General features: G+C 41.6%; 1 protein-coding gene across 4 annotated transcripts in view; it reads right to left on the bottom strand.

Moving 5' to 3' along the window:
- Positions 1 to 1,087: 1,087 nt before the first annotated feature.
- Positions 1,088 to 20,751, bottom strand: part of MGST1 (microsomal glutathione S-transferase 1) — a 127,558-nt gene continuing 107,894 nt past the window's right edge. For all 4 annotated transcript variants that reach the window (XM_069228475.1, XM_069228476.1, XM_069228474.1 and 1 more), the window contains 2 exons: positions 15,378 to 15,472; positions 1,088 to 1,641 (listed from right to left, as the gene is read on the bottom strand). In XM_069228475.1, the coding sequence (XP_069084576.1) occupies positions 1,395 to 1,641; positions 15,378 to 15,472 (342 nt within the window). In that variant the 3' untranslated portion in view covers positions 1,088 to 1,394. The remainder of the gene's footprint in view (positions 1,642 to 15,377; positions 15,473 to 20,751) is intronic.

Genomic DNA, 20,751 nt, shown 5'->3' with positions numbered 1-20,751 from the left:
CTCTCTTTTTCCTCCCACCCCCGTGTGCTAGGTGCAGTACTCACCGTGGCCGTCTTTGATGTTCCTGATAGAAGAGGAGGTAAACCAACATTGGTAACACCTGTAACTCGGGCTCCATGGTGTCCTGGTTCCTCGTTGGGTGTTGAGAGGTGAGTGGTTTCCGTTCCAAGTACTGTTTCCTGCCGTGCTTTTGATGGCGTTGGTACCGCCCCGGAAAAGCTGGCGGATTGGTGCCTTGTAATAGTGTGGGCGGTACATGGTCTTCCGCCTGTCTGTTGGCGGTTACCCCCGCGGTGTTTGTTGCTACCAAAGTGGCTGTCTGTGTTGGCGGTTTCCACCATGGTCGTGATTCCATTTTTTTTACCGCCGGCCTGTTGGCGGTATTACCGCTGTTTATCACTGACCGCCAGGGTTGTAATGAGGGCCTTAATCTCCCACCATTTTTTTAAAATAACAAAGTAAAGATGTATCGCAAAGTAATGATGCCTTGATAATACTGCCACTTAACAAAAATATCTAGCATCCAATATTTAGGCCTCCTAAATTCATGAGTTACAATGCAAACTTCATATCCTCACTCCTCTCCGGAACATTTTTATTTGTGGGACAGCTTAACGTAATCTCAGCTTCAGTAATATTGCAACTCAACATGTTGTTATACTATGCGATTTTCTTTCTAGGACAACTGGGTCAACACTCACAAAGACAAACAACTATTACCAAACACTTCAACTAATAAAAATAAAAAACAGATCTACTGGCTTTGTCAATGCATTGGCGTGTGGTCTTCTGTTATTGCCTTGTGTACCACTTGTAATGTTTTACATTCTGTGAAATCACTGTGTTGTTCTTCAACCTCCATATTTTATTTGTATTGCTTAATATGTGCTAGGTTTATGACAAGTTATTATCGGTGTTTCAAATACTGTCTTTTTACTGTATTATTGATTATGTTGGATATTCCTTACCTGTGACCTATATTCCAATAAAATCCTAGTTTTAAAGGAACAATAATATAAATAAATGATTCAAATAAATGATATGTGATAAACTGTTTGTGAGCAGTTATTTAGGAGAAAAAACATAATTTTATGAATTTACATGTCTTTATTGAGTTGGACTAATTTCAAACATGCAACGCCAGCAAGGGTATATAAAGAAAGACTGTCATGCGAATGAGAAAGATATTGAGCGTAAACTGGGATGTACATTTAACAATCAGTGTAGCAATTGTTAGACAGCATGTTTAGATTTCTGCTGTGCAGAAATACCGTTCCCTAAAATCAACACAAATACAAAAGCTGTTCAGGTGTTTTAGCTGACGCAAAATTGTAGTAATCCTTATGCAGCACGTGCACAAAGCAACCTGAACAAACCACGTAAACTGAATTTAACTAAAGGTACAATGCAGTTGTTAGCAATCTGTAAGCCATAGAAAGAGTTACAGCAAAACCAACAAAGAACGACAACCCTCTGCAGGGCTGAGGAAGAGGGACCAGGTATGAGATGGAGTGGAAGAATCTTGATCCAGCGAAGATCCTGAAGTGCAGCAACGCTGTGAACAAATCCTGCTCGCTCAAAGAATACAGCAAGCCGATGCCGATGAAAGGGACGATATTCTCAAGATCATTCAGGTGACACCTGCACAAACACACAAGGCATTTAGGTTAATTGAGATGGTCACAGCACTGCAAAAAACCCAGACTGGACGGCTGCAGCTTGGCTTAAATGAGATACAAGCTAGATTGCCTCATTTAAATGGCTTCCCCCACTTTATTTCTGACAGATAAATCAGAAAGCTCATCATTTTGTTTGTAAAATATTCCATTTCCCTTCTCATTACATTACTTTCATATCTTTGCATCCCGAGTATATTGTCCCTTCATCTCTTTGTAATAGTTCATTATATTTATTGGAAAAATAAATTGGTATTTTTTCAGTGTTCATAAATATAATGGACCAAAGGCACTAAAGAAAAGATGGAACAGCTTTCAGGGATACTGGTCATAAACTGGTGTTTTCAAAAATATAGAAAAGTATGAAGTTTGCTACAAACACGTAGAAAATACGGGAGGATAAAATATGGGAGGAGTGGGTATGAGTAAAACACCTTCACCGCTTTCAATTGTGCATTGGCTTTTAACTATTTAACGCAGTGAATTATACAAAGAAATTCTCTCACCCAACATCATTTCTTTCCATTAACTTTTATTTACAATTGGTTCACCCTATTTGAAGCTGCTACATCTTCAAATAAGAGGCTATCAGAGCCACCACAAACAATTTTAAATGTAGGCTTAAGGCCTTATTAAGCGTTTGGCAGATGAAGGACAACCACCAAAAAGATGTCGGTGTCCCAGCTGTCCTAGTTGAAGTATAAAGGGCCTCTATCACTGTCAATAGGGCGGATGGGACATCCACCATTTTTGATGGATGTTCAGCATCGGCCAAACTCTTAATGAGGTCCTTAGACATTACCTGTGCACTAACACTATCAACCAACTGGCATTCTTCAGGATTTGCACCAACAATATAAATATACATAATAGGTAGAGGTGGCGGATTTGCAAAAAATACTTGATCATGATCCTAAACACTTCTTGAAATGTCATGTGATAAAATGTATAAAATCCGCTTTCAATAAAGCTTCTGGTCTACACCTTTATTAGAACAGCTGGAACATGCATGTGCATAGACACAAAAAGAAATGCAAAGTGCTCATTCAGTTTCTTGTCTTGACAGTACATTCAGTCTCTGATATAAAGTCAAATGAATTGCTTACTTTGTTGCAATCCACCAACAGATGTCACATATACATATACACACATATATATATATATACACACGTATGTGTGTGTATATATATATATATATTTATATATTTATATATATATATATTCAGGCAAATCCAGAGTGAGGCCAGATTAACAATACATCTCCAGGGCTGACACAGACGTCAACACTAACATTTGATGCTTCTGGGGTACTATAGTAGTCCAGAATGGGTTGTGAATGAGGGAACATGTTGTCTTTGCCCTCTTGCCATATTAATGATCCAGAGACAATGAGGCTTGTGGAAGGGCGCTGATTGTGGCCACAATAGGAAGTTGCCAGAGGGAGTATTTTGAGAGGTGTCACAAGGGCACAGTGAAGCCCACACAATCACCACATGGTGCAATAACAGACTTCACCCACCTGTGGGGGGGGTCCCTGCCAAACTTCAAAAGTCAGGCTGTCCCTCCTGCAGCAGTTGTAAACCACATGTCTGTATTTCAGTAGTGTACACTCCCCAGCAAGTACAAAAATCCTGACCTGGGCACTTAGACAGGGAAGAGCACATTTTGAGGGAACCGGTGTGTGAAAAAGTGGATTATAAATTGGGATAGATGGCAGTCTAACACAAGTAATAACATCATTATTCTTAAGAGGTCCAGTAAAGATTTCAATAATTTAAACCTGAGCTCAACACCTGGTAGCTGTGAAACAGAGCAGGCAGGCCTAATTTAAGAAAATGTGTAAAGCGTTTACCAAAACAGTTAAAAAGATGAAAATGCAACACATTAAAAATCCCACTTAAATATTTTACCATAGAGAATAATCTAATGAACAAAATGACACCAAATTTACAACAATCTAATAAGGGGAATAGGAGATATGGATTTTTTAAGCTTCAAATAAAAATAGTGCCAAAAAGCAGTACGCAATAACCATGGAAATCAGGTTGCACTTGACGGGGAGCTAGGCGCAATTTAAAGCTGAGTGCGATGAAGCCTAGGTCGAATACAGAAATTAGGCTTATCTTGGTTGGAAGTTTTACCTTCTGACTTAGTGCTCGATTTTGGCAAATCGGTTACTCCATCACAAATGAGACAGATATCCTGTCCAGCTAATGCACTTGTAAATACATGGGTCGGATATTCGCCATGTCTGTGATGAAGTAACCAGTCTGCCAAATGCTAAATCGGGCCCTTAGTCTGATGCTTAGTCAAAACTCCTCAGCAGGGCAAGGCAGCAGACTGTGCCCTCGAAAGACTCTAGAAGGCCAGACAGCCATAGGACGAGGTCCCAGGAAAGCTGTTGACTTTAGTCAGGAAAGGTCTGAGCAGGAGAACATCAAATTTGCACCCAAGGAAGGTCCCCTGTTAGCTAGATACCTTTGGTGCCTTCCCCAGGTGAACATTTCTTCCTTTGGGCTTAGTCACTTTTTATGGAGCTCAGATTCCTCCAGCGTGACAAGGCTAAAAGCTGTAGCCGAACAGAATCTACAAAGCCAGATAGGCTCTCTGTGTCATCCCGCTGAAACTAATCTGCTGCTGCTGCTGAAAAGCTACAAGCTGGACCAACCTCAATCTTTGGCTCAGAGACAAAACACATTTGTTAGCTTGACTTAGCAGGTTGGTCCAGATCCTCCAGAGGTCTCTGGAGCCTCGTTGTTTCCATGTTTCAGGTTTTCAGGATGTTAGAAACAGGCACTTGTCCTAGTACCTTAGGAACAGCACTTGGGGGTCAAGACACACTCCAGCAGAAATCCCGGAAGGTCCAGTTGGAACTGGTCACCTGTGTTCTTCAGGAAAAAGGGACTCTAGCAGCTTGTTATGCCCCTGTAGCTTACCAGGAGGTCAGCTAACTGACCCTTGGAGTCGACTTCCTTGTCCTGTGTACAAGTGGGAACACGTCTAGCCTTTTAGGTCTCCTCATAGCTCTCAACAGCAAGTGTAGTCCTTCATCTGGTTTCCACAGGTCCAGCAGTGTTCTGAAGAGGATGCCTCGGGGTGCCACCTTTATGCCTGGCACTAGCCTATAAGTGGGTCGGGGGAATACTCCTAGCCCACTGCTAACCAATAGGGAAAATGGTCCCGGGAACCCCAACCCACCTTTTCAGTTCCTGTGTGCCCTACTGAACTGCCAATGATTTCACAGTGCCCCTTTCTACCTAAATCCAATATAGGAGAACCTATCTTACCCTGTGCAGACATCCTGCGCCCACCTTAGAGGTGTGGCAAGGGGAATGAGCCTCTATTCCAACATTGACCCAATTAGGTCATGCAGAAAAGCCGCTAGCATGGACCGTTATGGAGAAGATATAACCCATAAGAGTAAGAGAAGTATATTGGACTAGGTACACATGAAAAGGGGGTCAAACAGGTGATCCCATGGGAAAATGCCATCTGTTAACTCATCTTGGGGTACAGACACATCCCACTTTCTTATGCTTCCAACTGAGATTCTCTTAGCTTTATGTGATGCTGGTTCCTTTTTTGTGCTCCAGAAGTTGCAACTTGAATAGTCTTTCATTGCAGGAGGGGATCCTTTGCACAATCTATCTTTCCAGTGGTTGTTCTCCCCCTCCCCATCCACTGCAACCTCCCACCTTTTTTTTTAACCATGGAACTGCTCCTTTTATTGGGGTTCTAGCATGTTTTACCAAGGCTTCTCTGATAGGATTAGCAGTACTATGTCAATGTTGTGTGGGTTTTTAACATATGTTTGTTTTGGTTCTTAGTGGACACCCATGTCAATTTTTCCTTTTGGCCTGCTTTCTATGAGGCAACTGATTTATGCTATTTGATGATTTGAGGCAGTGGGACACTCAAGGGTGTAAGGTGTTTTTTATGCCAGGAATTCAACGTAGTAGTTTGGCGCTGTAAGGTGCCTACTATGTAAGGGTTGCTGTGTGTTAGGTTGGTGAAACGAGGTAACTTAGCCCTTAGTGGTGTATAATATCTCTGGGGACCTCTCCCCCTAGTTTACATGTGTCTCTCCACCTTGTACAAGCTTAAGTTTTAAGGTTGACATTTATTTCATCAAGAAGCTTAAGCTCAGTCTCTGCTTTTTTTTTTAACCAGTCCCTTATACAGTATTTAACTGGTGTGTCCTGTCCCGTCTTCTATTTGTATTTATACACAAGTCCTTTCCAATATGGCTATCACTTTAGTTTCTGTCCAGATGTGGGGCTGCCTCTGCATTTATTGATGCCGGTTGGGAGGTTAGTCCCTTGTTTAATTCTTTGTCGCAGTCACATGACCGGCCCAGAAGCTTTAAACAGTGCTCTCTGGTAAGCTTCTATCTTGTGGACCGAGCTAACAGGATTTTGTTTATGATGTCACGTCCGTGTGGAGGAAATTTTCAACTTCAGGTGCATACTCCTTGTCCCATGACCCCTACCCCCAAGTGTATTGTTCAAGATATGGGCCAGTTTCTCTGAGACCTCCAGTTGGTCGTGTCCCATATCTAGAACGGTCTTGTGCACTATATAATTTGTATCCCTGAGCCTTTCCACCCATGGACTCCTGAGTATTGGGATCTGTCTCTTAGTGGTTTGTAGTGGGGACACCATGCCAGATATCTATTTGAGGTCGGCTAAGGACGAGGTATTTATTATTTAGGCAGTTATGGCTATGGTAGTAGTGTGAGACGTAAGATTTCTGGGCAGTTACAACATGCACTGGCACCTGGGCCCACCTCAGTAGTGACTGCAAGTAAGACATAATGTATATCACCCCGGTGTGGGGGAAGGGGAGGAATTACAACTTTATGGACATTAAGCTGACATTTGGGCTTTAGAACAACTTTCTGGTTATCCTGAGTATTAATAAGAAGATGTTGACAGATATTTGTTCTTGTGGTGTCCATGGAGGGAGGCATTAATAGCCCATACTCTCTTGTAGTTCTGGTTTTCTAGTTTATGCTACGAGTAGTACCCCTTATGAGCTGTTACATTGTTACTTTACTGACACCCAAAACCCAGGTAAGTCACTGTTCTTGTGACCCACAATATATCTTTTCAACCTATATATATGAGCAACTCTCTTCCTTAGGTATCCTTCCCTCTTTTTAGTAAATCTGTTGGATCCTCATGGGACATTAGACCTGGAATGGCCCTCTGAAGAAGACCTCTTTACCCAGAACAGAGCCCATTTCTGTCTTCATTTGGTGTTTTTTACCATCATGAGCATACTTAGAGACTGATTAGATTTCCCTCCAGCCGCCTTAGATATATAGTGCTGCTTGATCTGGATTAAACATGGTGGCAAAACTATATCATCTACATCACTTTTGTTGTAGTTTCTCCGTTTCTTAGTGGTGCTTACCTAGACACCGGGGACCAGGGAGTGTCTACCTGATTCTTGTTTTCTTTATGTAGTAGGCAGTTCTGTTTTATGCTGCATGTGGAGGTAAGTACTTGGTGCAATCCCCTCATGGTGGCAGAAGTCTTATGCATGTCCAAAGGGCCTAAGTAGGCTTTGTCTTTTAGCGAAAGACTGTGACTGATGATGTGTGTATGTGTTTTATACACCTTTTGGGTGGTCGGTTTTTAGTGGACATAGGTACCTCCTTCACACAGCTGTGATATATACAGGATTGTTTTTCTTTTTTTTTTTTCCTTATGTCACTGTTTTTTCTTTTCTGTCTTGGTGACTGAGCACACCCATCCTATCAAGTACAGGTTGAAGGCTTTACCATTTTCCGAAATGGATTGTTATATAGTTAACCCCTTATTATCTGGGCAGTTCCTCCACCCCCATGGTTTTATTCATTTTCTTTGCACCCTGCATTTTGGTTTTTTCACTGAAATATACATCAGTGCTTTTTGAATGGGTACCTGAAGACCATAATACTGTTGGAGGGTATCTGAATAACATTCTGAGTGTGATAAACTATCAGTGGGAGATTTATGCAAACATACACTATATGCAATGAAGACCACTGTATACTACGGTTATAGATAAAATAGACAATATATATGAAGTTACATCAAAGTGGAAATGATACTGATGCTAGTTAATATGTGTGCACAATTATCATTCTCTGGACATTTTTCTTTTGCATACATTATGTGGTTGTGTTTAACCTTATCATTTGATGTTTTAAATAGCATGGATGGTTTGATGTATTATTAGTATGGATGAAGTATGCTATGATATGATTGGGTGTGAGAATTAATTGTAGTGTATGTGGTGCATGACTTTTTTCTGTACATGTATATGTAAAATTTATTATGTACATTCTAAAACATTAAGACAGAAAAAGCTTCATGAACTAATACATTTCTTCTCTTAAAAATGACATTTAGTGGCATGTAATATTGACAAATGGCTCCAATGTGATTACTGATTTACAGATATCTAGGAGTTACACCAATGTGAAATTATTCAGCTGGCAGTTTTTGATTGTTCTATGAGAAATGAGCAATCCTTCCTCTGATGTCACTCAAAACTGGTTCTGAAGACAGCTGCTCTTCTGCTGGGATTGGTGCCTAGCTGACCCAACAGACACAGTAGGGGCAGGCCCAGGTTTTAGCTACATCTGCCAGTAAGGATGGGTCACTTTGAAGGTAATTAAGTTCCTGGGCTCTGCCCAGGTGGTCATCCTGCCAGAACATTTCATCACACCAAAGGCCATTGTCATAACTCTGGGAGCACGTTCACACTACATCAAAGAGGCTATTCAGTTCCAGGGTGACAGTTGGAAGCTCGTGCAAATGGGTTTCTAGAGGGCTTAAGCTGGTAGAAAGGTGTATTTTTATAATTACATTTTGTAAAATATTTAGCATAAAGAATGAACTTTATAACTAGTTCCCAGAATGAGATAATATTATTAAATTTAATAGTGTACCTAAATGATTTCCCATGAAACAGCTAACTCTGCTACAGTGAAAAAAGCGTGTAGTGCCTCCCCATTGTGAGGACATGTTTAGGATCATCCTTTTGATACCCTAATGTTAAATACTATCCATCCTTTCTTATAAGCAGTTAAAGTCTATTTAGTAGTGATTAATTAGTATTTAAAAGGAGGGTTTAGGCTTATCAAAAGAGTCAATTTTTTAAAGTTTGAATTCAGTTAATTCAATTGTTTATTTGCTCAGTGACACTGGATATTCCCATACAAATGTTTTGAAAGTGAGGGTGAGGGAGAGAAGGAAAACCAGAGGTGAAGGGAGAAGGGGAGAGAGTCATTGAACTCAACATTGCTATAATCTTTACATCAAACGAAACAGTTAAATTGTAGCTGTTGTTCCTCATTTAATGAAGTCAAACTCAGAGATGAAATGCAGGACAGGGGATTTCAAGAGTCTTCAATGGTGTGTGTGCAACAATCTACTGCCAAAACTCCAGCATACTATCTTCTTGAGAAAAAATATCGTTGGGGAGGCTCATGTTATGCTTAAGGTCAGTTTATAAAAATAGAACATTTTGCTCAATTAAAGCAGGAGCACATTCTTTTAGACTTTGTGTGTCAGCCATAACACTTTAAAACTATTTGACAAATAGCTATTTGACATGTTTGATACAGAGCTGTCACAGGGATATTTTGGCTGGTGAGAGATCAGAACACCTTATAAATGGATACAATAGATAAGACAAGATGCACAATTGTGGGTTTACTGCAATTTAGTGACAGTTTTGAAATGGAGTTTCATGTAGATCCTACAGTAGTAGCAAAGGTAAGTGATTATGGCTGCACGACTAATGCAATCAACTGTGGTATCAGCTCTAGAAGGTATAATAGGTAAAAAGCTCTCTTCATGACTTTGTTGTCTTGATACTCCAGGGGCAGGTTGACATGAAAGACAAACCACAAACAGATGAGAGTGGGCGGGGTGTCCATGGACAGTGCTAAATGTAAGTCATTGGTATTTACTGCGATGAAGAGTAGCCTTTTGGATTTTTGTGTGATTGAGGCAGATGAATGACTTGCCTAAAGATGAGGAAGAAGCGTAGATAGGCAGTGATTAGATTATATCCCAGACATCCTCCTTTAACATGAGCCCCAGCTGTGTCCAAATTATAATTTGGAAGTTGCCAGTAATCCTGGCCACTGGAGGTCTTTGAGGATCAGGGATGTTACTAATGCATCCCTGAGCTCTCACCAAATAGCTGTTTCAGGCACTGGGAAGATGTATAAAGCAATCTTCAATGCGTCCTGTAGGTTTTGCACTAGAACAGATATTGCTCATTGAAGGACATAGGTTTGTTCAAAATGTGGAAATCTGAACAAACGTCATGGAGTATTAAGATACACACATAGACATGGTACCCAGCAGTGAGCAGTTCTGCCCTTATATTGTGGCTGATGGTCACAGTAATAGAGTCACTGAGCAGGTTGTTCATTTCCAGATGGGCTGGAAGAGGCACAGTGGCTAGAGATTTGAGTACCTTTATCATCAGAGGAGTCCATCAATTGCTCTGCAATTGACCGAATATTTCGGATTAGTGTGTGACAGTCTTATTATCATTAGATGATGATGAAGATGATGATGATGGACGTCTTTCAAACTACCCCATGCCTAAGGAAAGCATTAATTAGACTGCCAATAAGAGGAGATGGAATGAAGGCCAAACCTTGCTCATGTGCAGTGACAAATGTCTGATAGTATGATTAGGTTTTTAGAAATCAATTTTATTAATGTTTGTATGCTCTTCTATAGGAGAAAAAACACATTGCCTACAGGTATCAGCAAGTTTCAAATGTTGAATCTGAAGAGCTTCTTTGTGCACTAGCCTGTATCTTATTTACTTACTAACCAGTTTCATGAATGGGCTCCTAGAGGACATTATTTATAAAACTCAAAACAGTAACTAGTTCCATAACTGGTCTCCTAGAGGGCAGTGTTTATAGAGTGTAAGCTTCAAATAGTAACTAGTTTTATGAGTGGGCTCCTTCACTATGTGAGGTAAACTGAGTTTTTCAATTTCTTCAATGACCCTTTAGGGACAGTGAATTTAAATTGTCAACCACTTAGGTATTAAAGTCTCTGATAAAGCAACTAGACAAAAAAGGAGTTGCAGATCAAGGATGCTGCAGGTGAAGTAGGCCTTTTTCAGGAGGCGGTTAGCCACTCCACAGACAAAGGATGAAACTGAAGTACAGTTTGGTCAGGATATATATGAAGGAAATTAAAGAAAGGCCTGAGTAGTTTTGTTGATTATTATTTTGGATAAGATCAAGATGATTCCACCACAGTTATCTATCTTTCAGATTTTGAGTCTGTTGTAAGATGCTAGTAGTAGATTGAAGAATGTAGGTATAATAGAATATGAGAAGCACATTTCTGCTAGAGAGTGTGGGGGGAAAATTGAAGCCTTGACAGGCTTTTTATGACCTGCCTGTTTTTCTTATTACAAGTATAGTGCTGAAATATTATCAGACATGGGACATTCCATAGGAATTATATTGGTAGATAAAATGACATTGCGGCAAGTATGGTTGTTGTTTTTTAAGTAAGGTTGCCACATTGTTGAGCTTGGCCCTTTCTGCTGGGGCTTTACCAAACGTGTTGCCTTCACCCTGAACCTGTTTGTGTTGGCTTTTAGGACTCTGTGTACTTTAGCCCTGCTAACCAGGACTAATGTGCTTGTGCTTTCACTTTAAAACATTGGGGAACTGGTTTATACTCAATTGCCACATTTATTTAATTTACTTGTAAGTCGCTAGTAAAGTGGTACTGCCTGTACCCAGGGCCTCTAAAAAAAAGTTACTAGTGGGTCCGCAGCACTGATTGAGCCACACACTTATGCAGCCTTATAACCATGTCTCAGCCTTGTCACTGCAGCCTGTGTGTAAAATTTTAAACTGCACTTCGACATGGGAAAATAAAGCTTTTGCCAGGCCTACACATTCCTTTCAAATACATATATGTTACCCCTAGGGTAGACCCTGAACAGTCCAAAGGGCAGTATTCAGTGTAGTTAAAAAGTAGGACATGTATTTTAAGTTGTACATATTCTGGTACTGTAAAACTCCTAAAGTTGTTTTTCACTAACGTAAGGCCTACCTCTCTCTTAAAATAATATTGGACTTATCTTATTTAATTTAATAAGTGATATATTCCAAATGGGAACAAGTCACAGTTCATGTTTGGTGTCTTAAGTACTGTAATGAAAAAAATAACTTCTTGTGAAGTCAGATTTCAAGCTACATTTTTTAAAATGCCTCTTTTAGAAAGTTGCCATTTTCCTGCTCTAGGCACTTAGTGCCTGTGGCCTGTCACTGGATTACATGACTGGGTGTAATTGGCAGTTGGCCTTTGTATATTTCTCCTAGACAGCCACATACATAAGAGAGCTTAGGTGTTCCTGAATAGGCCATACCTGGCAGGATGGGATTGCAGAGCTAGGTGCAGGCCTAGTTACACTTCAATAGGCTGTGACCTGCCTCCACACACAGGACTGCATACCCCTGCAGTTAGTCAGGAGCCAGGGCAGGGGAAGCGACTGCATACCCCTGCAGTTAGTCAGGAGCCAGGGCAGGGGAAGCAGGAAACCTGCACATCTAAGGGAAACCTAGAGAAACTTCTCCCACTTCAAAGAAGGCACCAAGTATAAATAATGATCCTCAGAAACCAACTCTTTACTACGCTTCCGGATCTTTGGAGACTCTGACATCAAGGACTGCTGTGTTGCTTAAAGGACTGCCACTCTGTTTGACTGCTGCCTTGCTGGATTGCTGCCCTGCTGCCCTCCTGCCTAAGACAAAGGGATTGACCTGCAGCTGAACTAAGGACTCCCAGAGTGACTCCAAGGGCTAGTCTGCTGGCCTCCTGTTCTGAGCCACAGGGACATAACGGGCTCCCAACCACCTGAACCAGCACCCACACCCGTCTGGATTAAGCCTCTGAGCCCTGAGTGGTGCCCCACAGGTCCTGGACCCTTGGTGTGGCCTCAGTGGAGCTGAAATGAAGTTTTTAGGCTCTTGCGACAGCAATTGAGCACGCTGGAGCCAAAACCTTGTCGCTGACACTATTTGCCAATTTGACGTCCTGCCACCCTGGCCCTTCAAGCTACAGCTATACCCCCACTCATGGGGAGTGCCACTGCAAAGCTCCAGCCCAACTGGTCACAACAACAACTGGATCTTCGCATTACAGCGACAATCATCCACAACACTAGGCCTGCTCTCCACGTTACATTGATGGCCTTCTGTGATGCTTCCCTGATCCTTGAGGCCACCTCCACCACAAAAGGAACACTTTGGGCAGGACTGAGAAAGTAACTTTTAAGTGGGACTAACATGAACCATGTACCCAATCCATGCTCCATCATGGGCAGCCTGACCATGTGACTTTGTCTAGGTCTTGCACAACGAGGTAGCCACAGGTGGCATTTTGACTATTTTCACCTCAATCTTTAAAATTGCATATCTTCGGTTTTACTGACTGGATTTTCCTTGTTTTGGTCTTGATTTATTTAATAAAATTTGCTCTGTTTTCCTAAATCGGTCTGATGTTTTTCTTGTGTTGCATCCGCTTTATTACTGTTTGACGTACTGCATAAATACTTTATACATTACCTCTACGTTAAGCCCAACTGCTCTGTGCCAAGTTATCAGAAGGTTGAGCACAGATTTATTTGGGATTTGCTTCACAAGGATTGTGGTTGCTGTTTGAGTAGAATTTCAACCTCCTCAACAAGTAACCCAATTTCTAAGACACATCAAGTGCAAATTGTGCTGTCATGATGCTGGAATCCCCAAAACACCGGTAGTAACATCAAAGGAATTAGGTTGTAGCAATTTCCTATGTCAATTAAAAAGAAAGTTAGCCTGAGGAGCACACTTGCTCTATCCCCATATTTTTAAGTTAAGTTTTTAAGTTAAGTCCACAATGACTTAATCAGAACTCAACCAGCAAAACATTTAGCAACACTGTGCATGCCACATTTAATGCCCGCTATCACATTTTCACTTTTGCTCAGCAGATCCATGTTGTCATCCTTAAACATTTATTTCCATTCCATCCCTTAAAACCAAGATGGGCACTAGACTGCAGAAGCAGAGATAGTATACATGCAATGTCAATCTCACTGACTACAAATGTCCATTGTACCATATCAGAGCTGTTCAGTTTTATCGTAAACAGTTTGGCCAAATAGTTAATTCTCTCCTCCAGGGTTCCTACTACGAGGTTCCACAGAGTAACCCAATTTCTCAGCCACCAACATTGCTTCAGCTTCCCCACTAAGATCAGAACCACACTTTTAATTACCTTCTCGTATGCTGTCCACAGCCAAGTCTATCTAATCAGCCAAACGACAGTGGGAGGCTCCTGCTTCCCTTCGAGAGATTCTTGCTATTCATAAAACGACTAACCCCCTTTGGTTTCACCTCCAGGCTTCTGTTCTCAAGTTACAACTGTGCCTCTTTCCAACATTGTCCTCATCTATATATCCTGTCAATCTCTTCCCACTCACTTCTATATTATAGCTGCAGACCCTTATTCCATCAAGCCACGACTATGGCTCTGTAGTGCCTTTTTACAAAAAGCAGGAATGTCAGGTCTTTAATGGACCAACTCAGTGATTTTCCTATCATAATTGACTTCACCTCTTTCTCATTTCTCCAGCTTCATCATGTCTGCATACCACAACCATTTCTTACCTAGATGTATCCTCCTTGTCATATTACCTGCATTAGGCATGATTGTGCTCAACACATGTCTCTCTTCTTACAATTCCAACTGCTTCTCCTTAATTTCCTGGTTCTCTGATCAACAATTGCCCAACCCACTCCAAATGGGAATCCCCAAAGTCTCAGTCCTTAGGATTTATTTTCATCTACACCACCTCGTTTGGCAACGTTATGTTTTCGTTCAGCTTCTTCTATCACATTTATGCCAAAGATCACCATGTTATGAATGGCTCTTAGCTCTCTCACATTTAACTTGACTAAAACTTAAAACATTTATTTTGCAGTCTTTTCAGGACCTACTCACCTGCCGCCACACACTTATTTTCCTCTAATGTTCTCATACACTCGGCACCAGCAAGGAACCTTTGAAAGCTATTCTATTTAGGAGCAGTAATATGTACATACCTAGCAGAATGCAGAAGACATATCACTCTATTTAGTCAAACCCTATAGTCATGAGCATAAAGATGTAAAACTTAGAGCACTGAGTTACAGCAAAGAGTTAAAGCAAAGTTAGAACTATAAAGCTGTATTGTTAGCATTTAAGTGTGAAGTTGCAGTATTTGGGCTTCTGTTCGTTTCAGATAAGTAGGTATGTATGTATACCCCTTTTATTCTGACACGCATATAGAGCAAACCTAGCCAAAAGCCATTGTATCGCTGTACAGGCAAAAATGCACACTGAACATTTACTATCGCTAACATAGGTTTTAAACATGACACGTACACTCATGAAACACAAACCAAAATCACGGATCCCAGCATACCATCTAGGGATGTGCACCCAAAATAGACCAAGAAAGGTTGGACTGGGGTATCCCGCAGGATGTATATACATTCAATAAACCTAAACCATACACAAATGTAATAATGTAATGACAAATCAGTACAATACATATATTTGGTCATTCCATTCAATCTTAACTTTGCATTATGTGCACTATTTGAACAAAAGAATCTGACCGGATTACCTGCGGGCTCTTTCAACATCTGGGTCAGTTCGCAGAAATTTCTTAGCACTTTCACCCTTGGAATGAACACCAGCATCTTCGGGGTTAGCAAAAGCCTATTTAAAGCACACAATTACACCATGCTTATTAAAATATAACAATTGATCATCTGTTAAACTACAAAATTAAGCTTTACACATTTGTTCTCAAAAAGGCTATTTGTGCATTAGATGATGCATTAGATGACGCCAAAAATCTGCACTTTCCTGTCGACATGGCTAAACCTCTTTCTAACAACACCTCAAAAAACTCTTTCCAAAATCTTATTGCAAAAGTGGCATAACAAAGGCCACCCGCAGTGTGGGGGTCCCAGGCTCCAGGGGCCCCCTTAGCACAGTACTCTGTGCATGGGCGGAAGGCCCCTGACAGGGTCCAGGGGGGGAGAGGATGTCCTTAGAGGTACTTTGGCAGAGGAGTAGGGATTAAGTTTCGTTACGGTGCTGTATTGCACTCAACATTTCTGCCATAAGCCAAGATCGCGACCTGAAAAGACTGCACCGTCTTGGGATATCAACAGCAGAATTCTATTCCCCTGCATCCAAGGGCTTAATGAACTCTTGAGTGCACAAATTATCCAGCTGTGCTGTGAATTCACCCCTAATACGGAGAGGCGCATTTCTCACTTTAAACATGAATGGCACCCTTTTTCAACACTATTTTTTACGCAAACACTTTCATACAACTGATTTTGTAAGTAAAATCAACATCAAAATCATACAAGATATCTTATGTTATAAGGATTTGTATGGCGTGCTTATCACCCCGGAGGGTATCCAGGCACTCTAGAAGGTGCTGAGTTGATGCAGATAAGTATATTTGAAAAGCCAGGTTTTCAGTCTTCTTCTGAATTTGAAGAGGGTGCGGTCTGCTGGGGAGGGGAAGGTGAAGGGGAAGCTTTTCCGGGTCATAGGGATGATGTGTGAAGGCGCGTTCTCCTGCTTTAGGTGTCTTGATGTTATGTAGAAGTGGATGCAGTCGTTTGGTAAGCTTGGTCTAGTTTGTGTAGTGCCTTATATGTGAGGGTGAGGAGTGTTAAGGTAGCATGCTTCTGGATAGGAGGTCAGTGGAAGTCCTTCAAGTGCTTGGAGGTTTTTTCTATGAGAGAAAGGTCTGAGTATGAGTCTGGCAGCCACAACTTGGAGTCTGTAGTTGAGCTTCGTGGTGATAACAGCGTAAAATATGTTGTCGTATGCTGCTACTGATGTAGGATTGGGTCCCTGTTTTACAGGTTTCCAGTGGGACACAATTGAATATTTTCCTGTGTAGCTTGAGGCAGTGGAAACATGTTGCTACTACCGTGTTGACTTGGCTGGTCATGTAGATATCGCAGTTGTAAAATATGGTGCATTCTAGAAGATGGCATTGTATAAATAAATGCTTCAACTTGTAATTCTATAAACAGAGCTCCATACTGCTCAAATTAATTTTCATGAGTGCACATATTGTACATTATTCATTGGAGATATATTCATATAGCTTTCCTTTGATTAAACGGTCCACATTAAAAGGATGATTCCATGTAGAGCATCAATCATACTCCACTTTACAGAGTGATTCAATTCCTTCTTAGATATTGTCAAAGGATGATCATTCCCTAACACAGCTGATTCTTACAGGGTATACCCAACACGTTACGTGTTCATGTTGGCGGTCCTTTCTTCGACCGCCAGCCCCCTGGAAAACCCGCCGGCCATATAATGGTTTCCCCGTCAGGCCTGCGGGCGGAGACAGTGTCTCCGCTCGCCGGCCTGGCGGGGAACAAGGCCGTAACATTGAGGGCGGCTCCATTAGGAGCTGCCGCCAATGTTGGTGTGCGGCGGGTGCAGCAGCACCCATCGCGCATGTCACTGCCCATAAATTGGGCAGTGACATGCGCGACGGGGCTCTGTACCGGGGCCCCTACACTGCCCATGCAAAGTGCATGGGCAGTGCAGGGGCACCCCCTCCGCCAGCCTTTTTCTGGCGTGATATCCTGCCAGGAAAAGGCTGGTGGCATATGAAACATTATCCGCAGGGTAGCACAGCTACCCTGGCGGATGGTGTTTCATCCCGCCGCCAGGCTGCCTGGCGTCGGGAGCATGGCGGTGGGTGACAGCTGCCGCTGGCAGCCGTCAACCTCTTCACTATGTGGTGTCTTCAGCCGCCACTGTCGGCATGGCGGGCCGAACCGCCATTTTCATAATGACCGCCTGAGTCCCTGAGACCTAAAATGGCTGCTGCCACCTCTCTGTTGATGTTGACGTTGTTGCAGCCAATTAGATTACATCTTTTGATCAGTTACGTCTCCAGACCCTTTGTGTCTCTATATTTGCATCATTTTCAAACCTTAATTTCTCAAAAACTACTGAGCAGATTTGTGCCAAATCAAAACATCACGTTCTCTGGACCAAGATCTAGCTTTCAGACACATTTTGTGCAATTCCGTACACTGCTTGTGTGGTATCGCCTTTCAATTTTCCAATTGAAAATTGCATGGTGAAAATGCGTTTTAGGACTCCCTCCCCCCTTTTTCTTCCCCTGTGCGATAGCTCAATACAAGACTTTCCAGGAAGGAACCAAGGTGGGTGAACTTTTTTTTGGGAAGGTTTTATGAAGATTCATCAAACAGCACCAACATTATTAGCAAATCAAACAATAACTGCCATAAATATAACTGTAACCACTGGGTAGTTATAGTTAGAACCACATTTATATAAGAAAAGCTTTTTTGAAAAACATGTTTTCCAAAAATAGATGCTGTTGCCTCCAGGGGGATCACCACACTCTTACCAATGAAACTAGATAAGGAAGATGTTGCATTATTTGTTTTGTGGTGCCCCAGAGAGGGTAGAGGCGCCACACATGAAGTAAAACACATTGTAGGTGTTCCCAGAAGTGCAGCATCCCCTACAAGAGCCTTTTTTTAAAAACATGTTACAGCACTCTTTGACTTCGAAGGGATTACATTTATGACCCTGTGAGAGGTTTCTACTCTTTAAGCATCTCTGGAGTTGAGACTTTTAGCCTAATGTCTTTGGGGTGCATGGATCTTAGCTGTTGGATTCAAAACCTATTTTGCAGCATTATAAAAGTATGACAACAGACTCCTGTACACAGTATATTGAACATGCTAATGCTTTATGGACATTGACAAAGTGATTAATTGCATAAATTGATGAATGTCATTATAAAATGGTACCATCTGGAGAGGTCTTAATGTCGTATATTTGTTTTCATTGTTGTGGTCGCACCTTGATCAGTAGGCCCGAATTTTAATAGCTACCCCCACTTATGTTGTGTCTAGCAAATGAGGAGTTAATTGTGAGTTTAGGGGTTGCTGGGGTGTAAACCGTTAGAGGCTGTCACCTGCCAGCTTGTACATACTTATCAATTAATGCATAGTATTTAGTGTGGCCGTAAAAAACATGCTTTCCCTTTTATAAGGAAAAGCACTGAGTGTTGCCTGAGGACTGCATCACTGGCCCACACCTCTTCCTGTGAGTAGGCCTTCGCCTGCTCTGCCTTGCTGCCATTAGAGAGACAAGTGCTACAAAGGGGGACTTGGATGTCAGTAGAAGGGAGATTGCAGACTTATTACCTGTGAAGGACTCGCATCCTTCCCAAATAATGATCCAATTTCTTAGGCTGATCACAGATGGTGGGTGCCTCATTTTTAAGCCTGAAACCAGCACCATCTGATGTCTTACGAATAAGCATTCTCCATTTTGGCACCTAGGTCCCTGTGCTGCATGTATGCAACCATTTCTAATTGTACGTCTCTCAGTAATATGGGATCTTCATATAGTCAGAGGGTTGCCTGACAGCAAAATTCCAATTCACAGCAATGACCAGAACATGCTTCTTTATGATATAACTTTGGCATAGTCTTCCATTATTGGGTCTTAGTAGTAAAATTAGTTCAGCACAACTAGATTTGACCAAGAAAATTTATTTTGATGTTCTCACACATGTCAGCAAGGTTCAGCGCAAATACTGTTACAAAACTAATTCTGAGACCCAAACATACAGGCTACATTTCCCACGCCCTAGATCAACTACATTGGCTTTTAGTAAAAATGTGCAAATTTTTTAATTTAACACCATTGTCAGGGAACTTAATGAATCGGGCCCATATTCTTTAGACACACTTAGAAATTGGGTTTCTGGTTGGTAGAGGTAAGCACCCTGTCAAAGCAGCAACCACAACAAGCGTAGTCAGGGTAAGTCAGATACACATCATATATTAACCTGTGCTCACCCTCTGGTAGCTTGGCAGAGAGCAAGCAGCCTTAACTGAAGGGGCAATGTGTAAAGTATTTGTGCAATACTGAAAACAGTAACACAGTGAAAGCACTACAGAAAGACTCCACAGTTAGAAGAATAGATTATATTTTTATAAATAAAGAAATACCAAAACATCAAAAATCCAATAAGTGGAAGTTGAGATATGAATTTTTAAAGAATAATTGTGAAAGTAGCTCTTAAAAGCAATAAGAGCCTATTGGGGTATCTGGTTGAACTGGACCGGCATAAAGTCAAGAGTTCAAGCCACTCGTGGTGGAGCGCAGGCTAGCCACAGGACCCACATGAGGCCCAATGAGCAACAGTACTTTAATCCTTGTTATAGCATGAGATGCATCGAAGAGCCCCTCACAGTTCAGGTGTTGCGCTGGATTTCTCCATGCAACTGCGCTGATGAGTCAGTTCTGAGTTTGGTGTGGTGGTCCTGAAGGTGATGCACTCGGTTACTCCATGCTAGTGGAGGAGGTGTGTGGATCTTCTCCAAGCAGTGCCGGTGATGGGCTGGTTCCGAAATGGTGGTTCCGGAGGTGATGTGGCAGTTTTGAGTGCAAACGTTTTCAGCCACCCAGATGTTTATTCAGAGACAGGCAGAAGACATTTTCAGATTTACAATTTAAAATCTGACTTCACCATCAGTTGTGACTGTAAATTGTGATTTCAGAGACATCAAACTTGGGGGTCCCATCTCTTCCCAGCTGGAAATTATACTTATTAAATTTAATAGGACAATGTTAATGAGAGATAGGCCTTTCAGTAGTGAAACACAAACGAGTTTTTCACTACCTGGACATGTAAAACTTAAAAGTACATGTCCACCTTTTTAAATACACTGCACCCTGCCCTTGGAGCTGTCCATGGCCTACATTAGAGGTGACTTATATGTATTAAAAAAATAAGATTTGGACCTGGCAAAAGGGTTAATTTGCAAGGTCGATATCAAAGTTTAAAACTGATTACACTGGCTCTGCAATGGCAGGCTTGAGTCATGTTAAAAAGGGCTACTGAAGTGGGTGGCACAATTAGTGCTGCAGGCCTACGAGTAGCATTTAATTTA

Source organism: Pleurodeles waltl, chromosome 4_1, assembly GCF_031143425.1.
Source record: "Pleurodeles waltl isolate 20211129_DDA chromosome 4_1, aPleWal1.hap1.20221129, whole genome shotgun sequence".
NCBI classification, from domain to species: domain Eukaryota; kingdom Metazoa; phylum Chordata; class Amphibia; order Caudata; family Salamandridae; genus Pleurodeles; species Pleurodeles waltl.
This window is presented reverse-complemented; position numbering and strand designations above follow the sequence as displayed.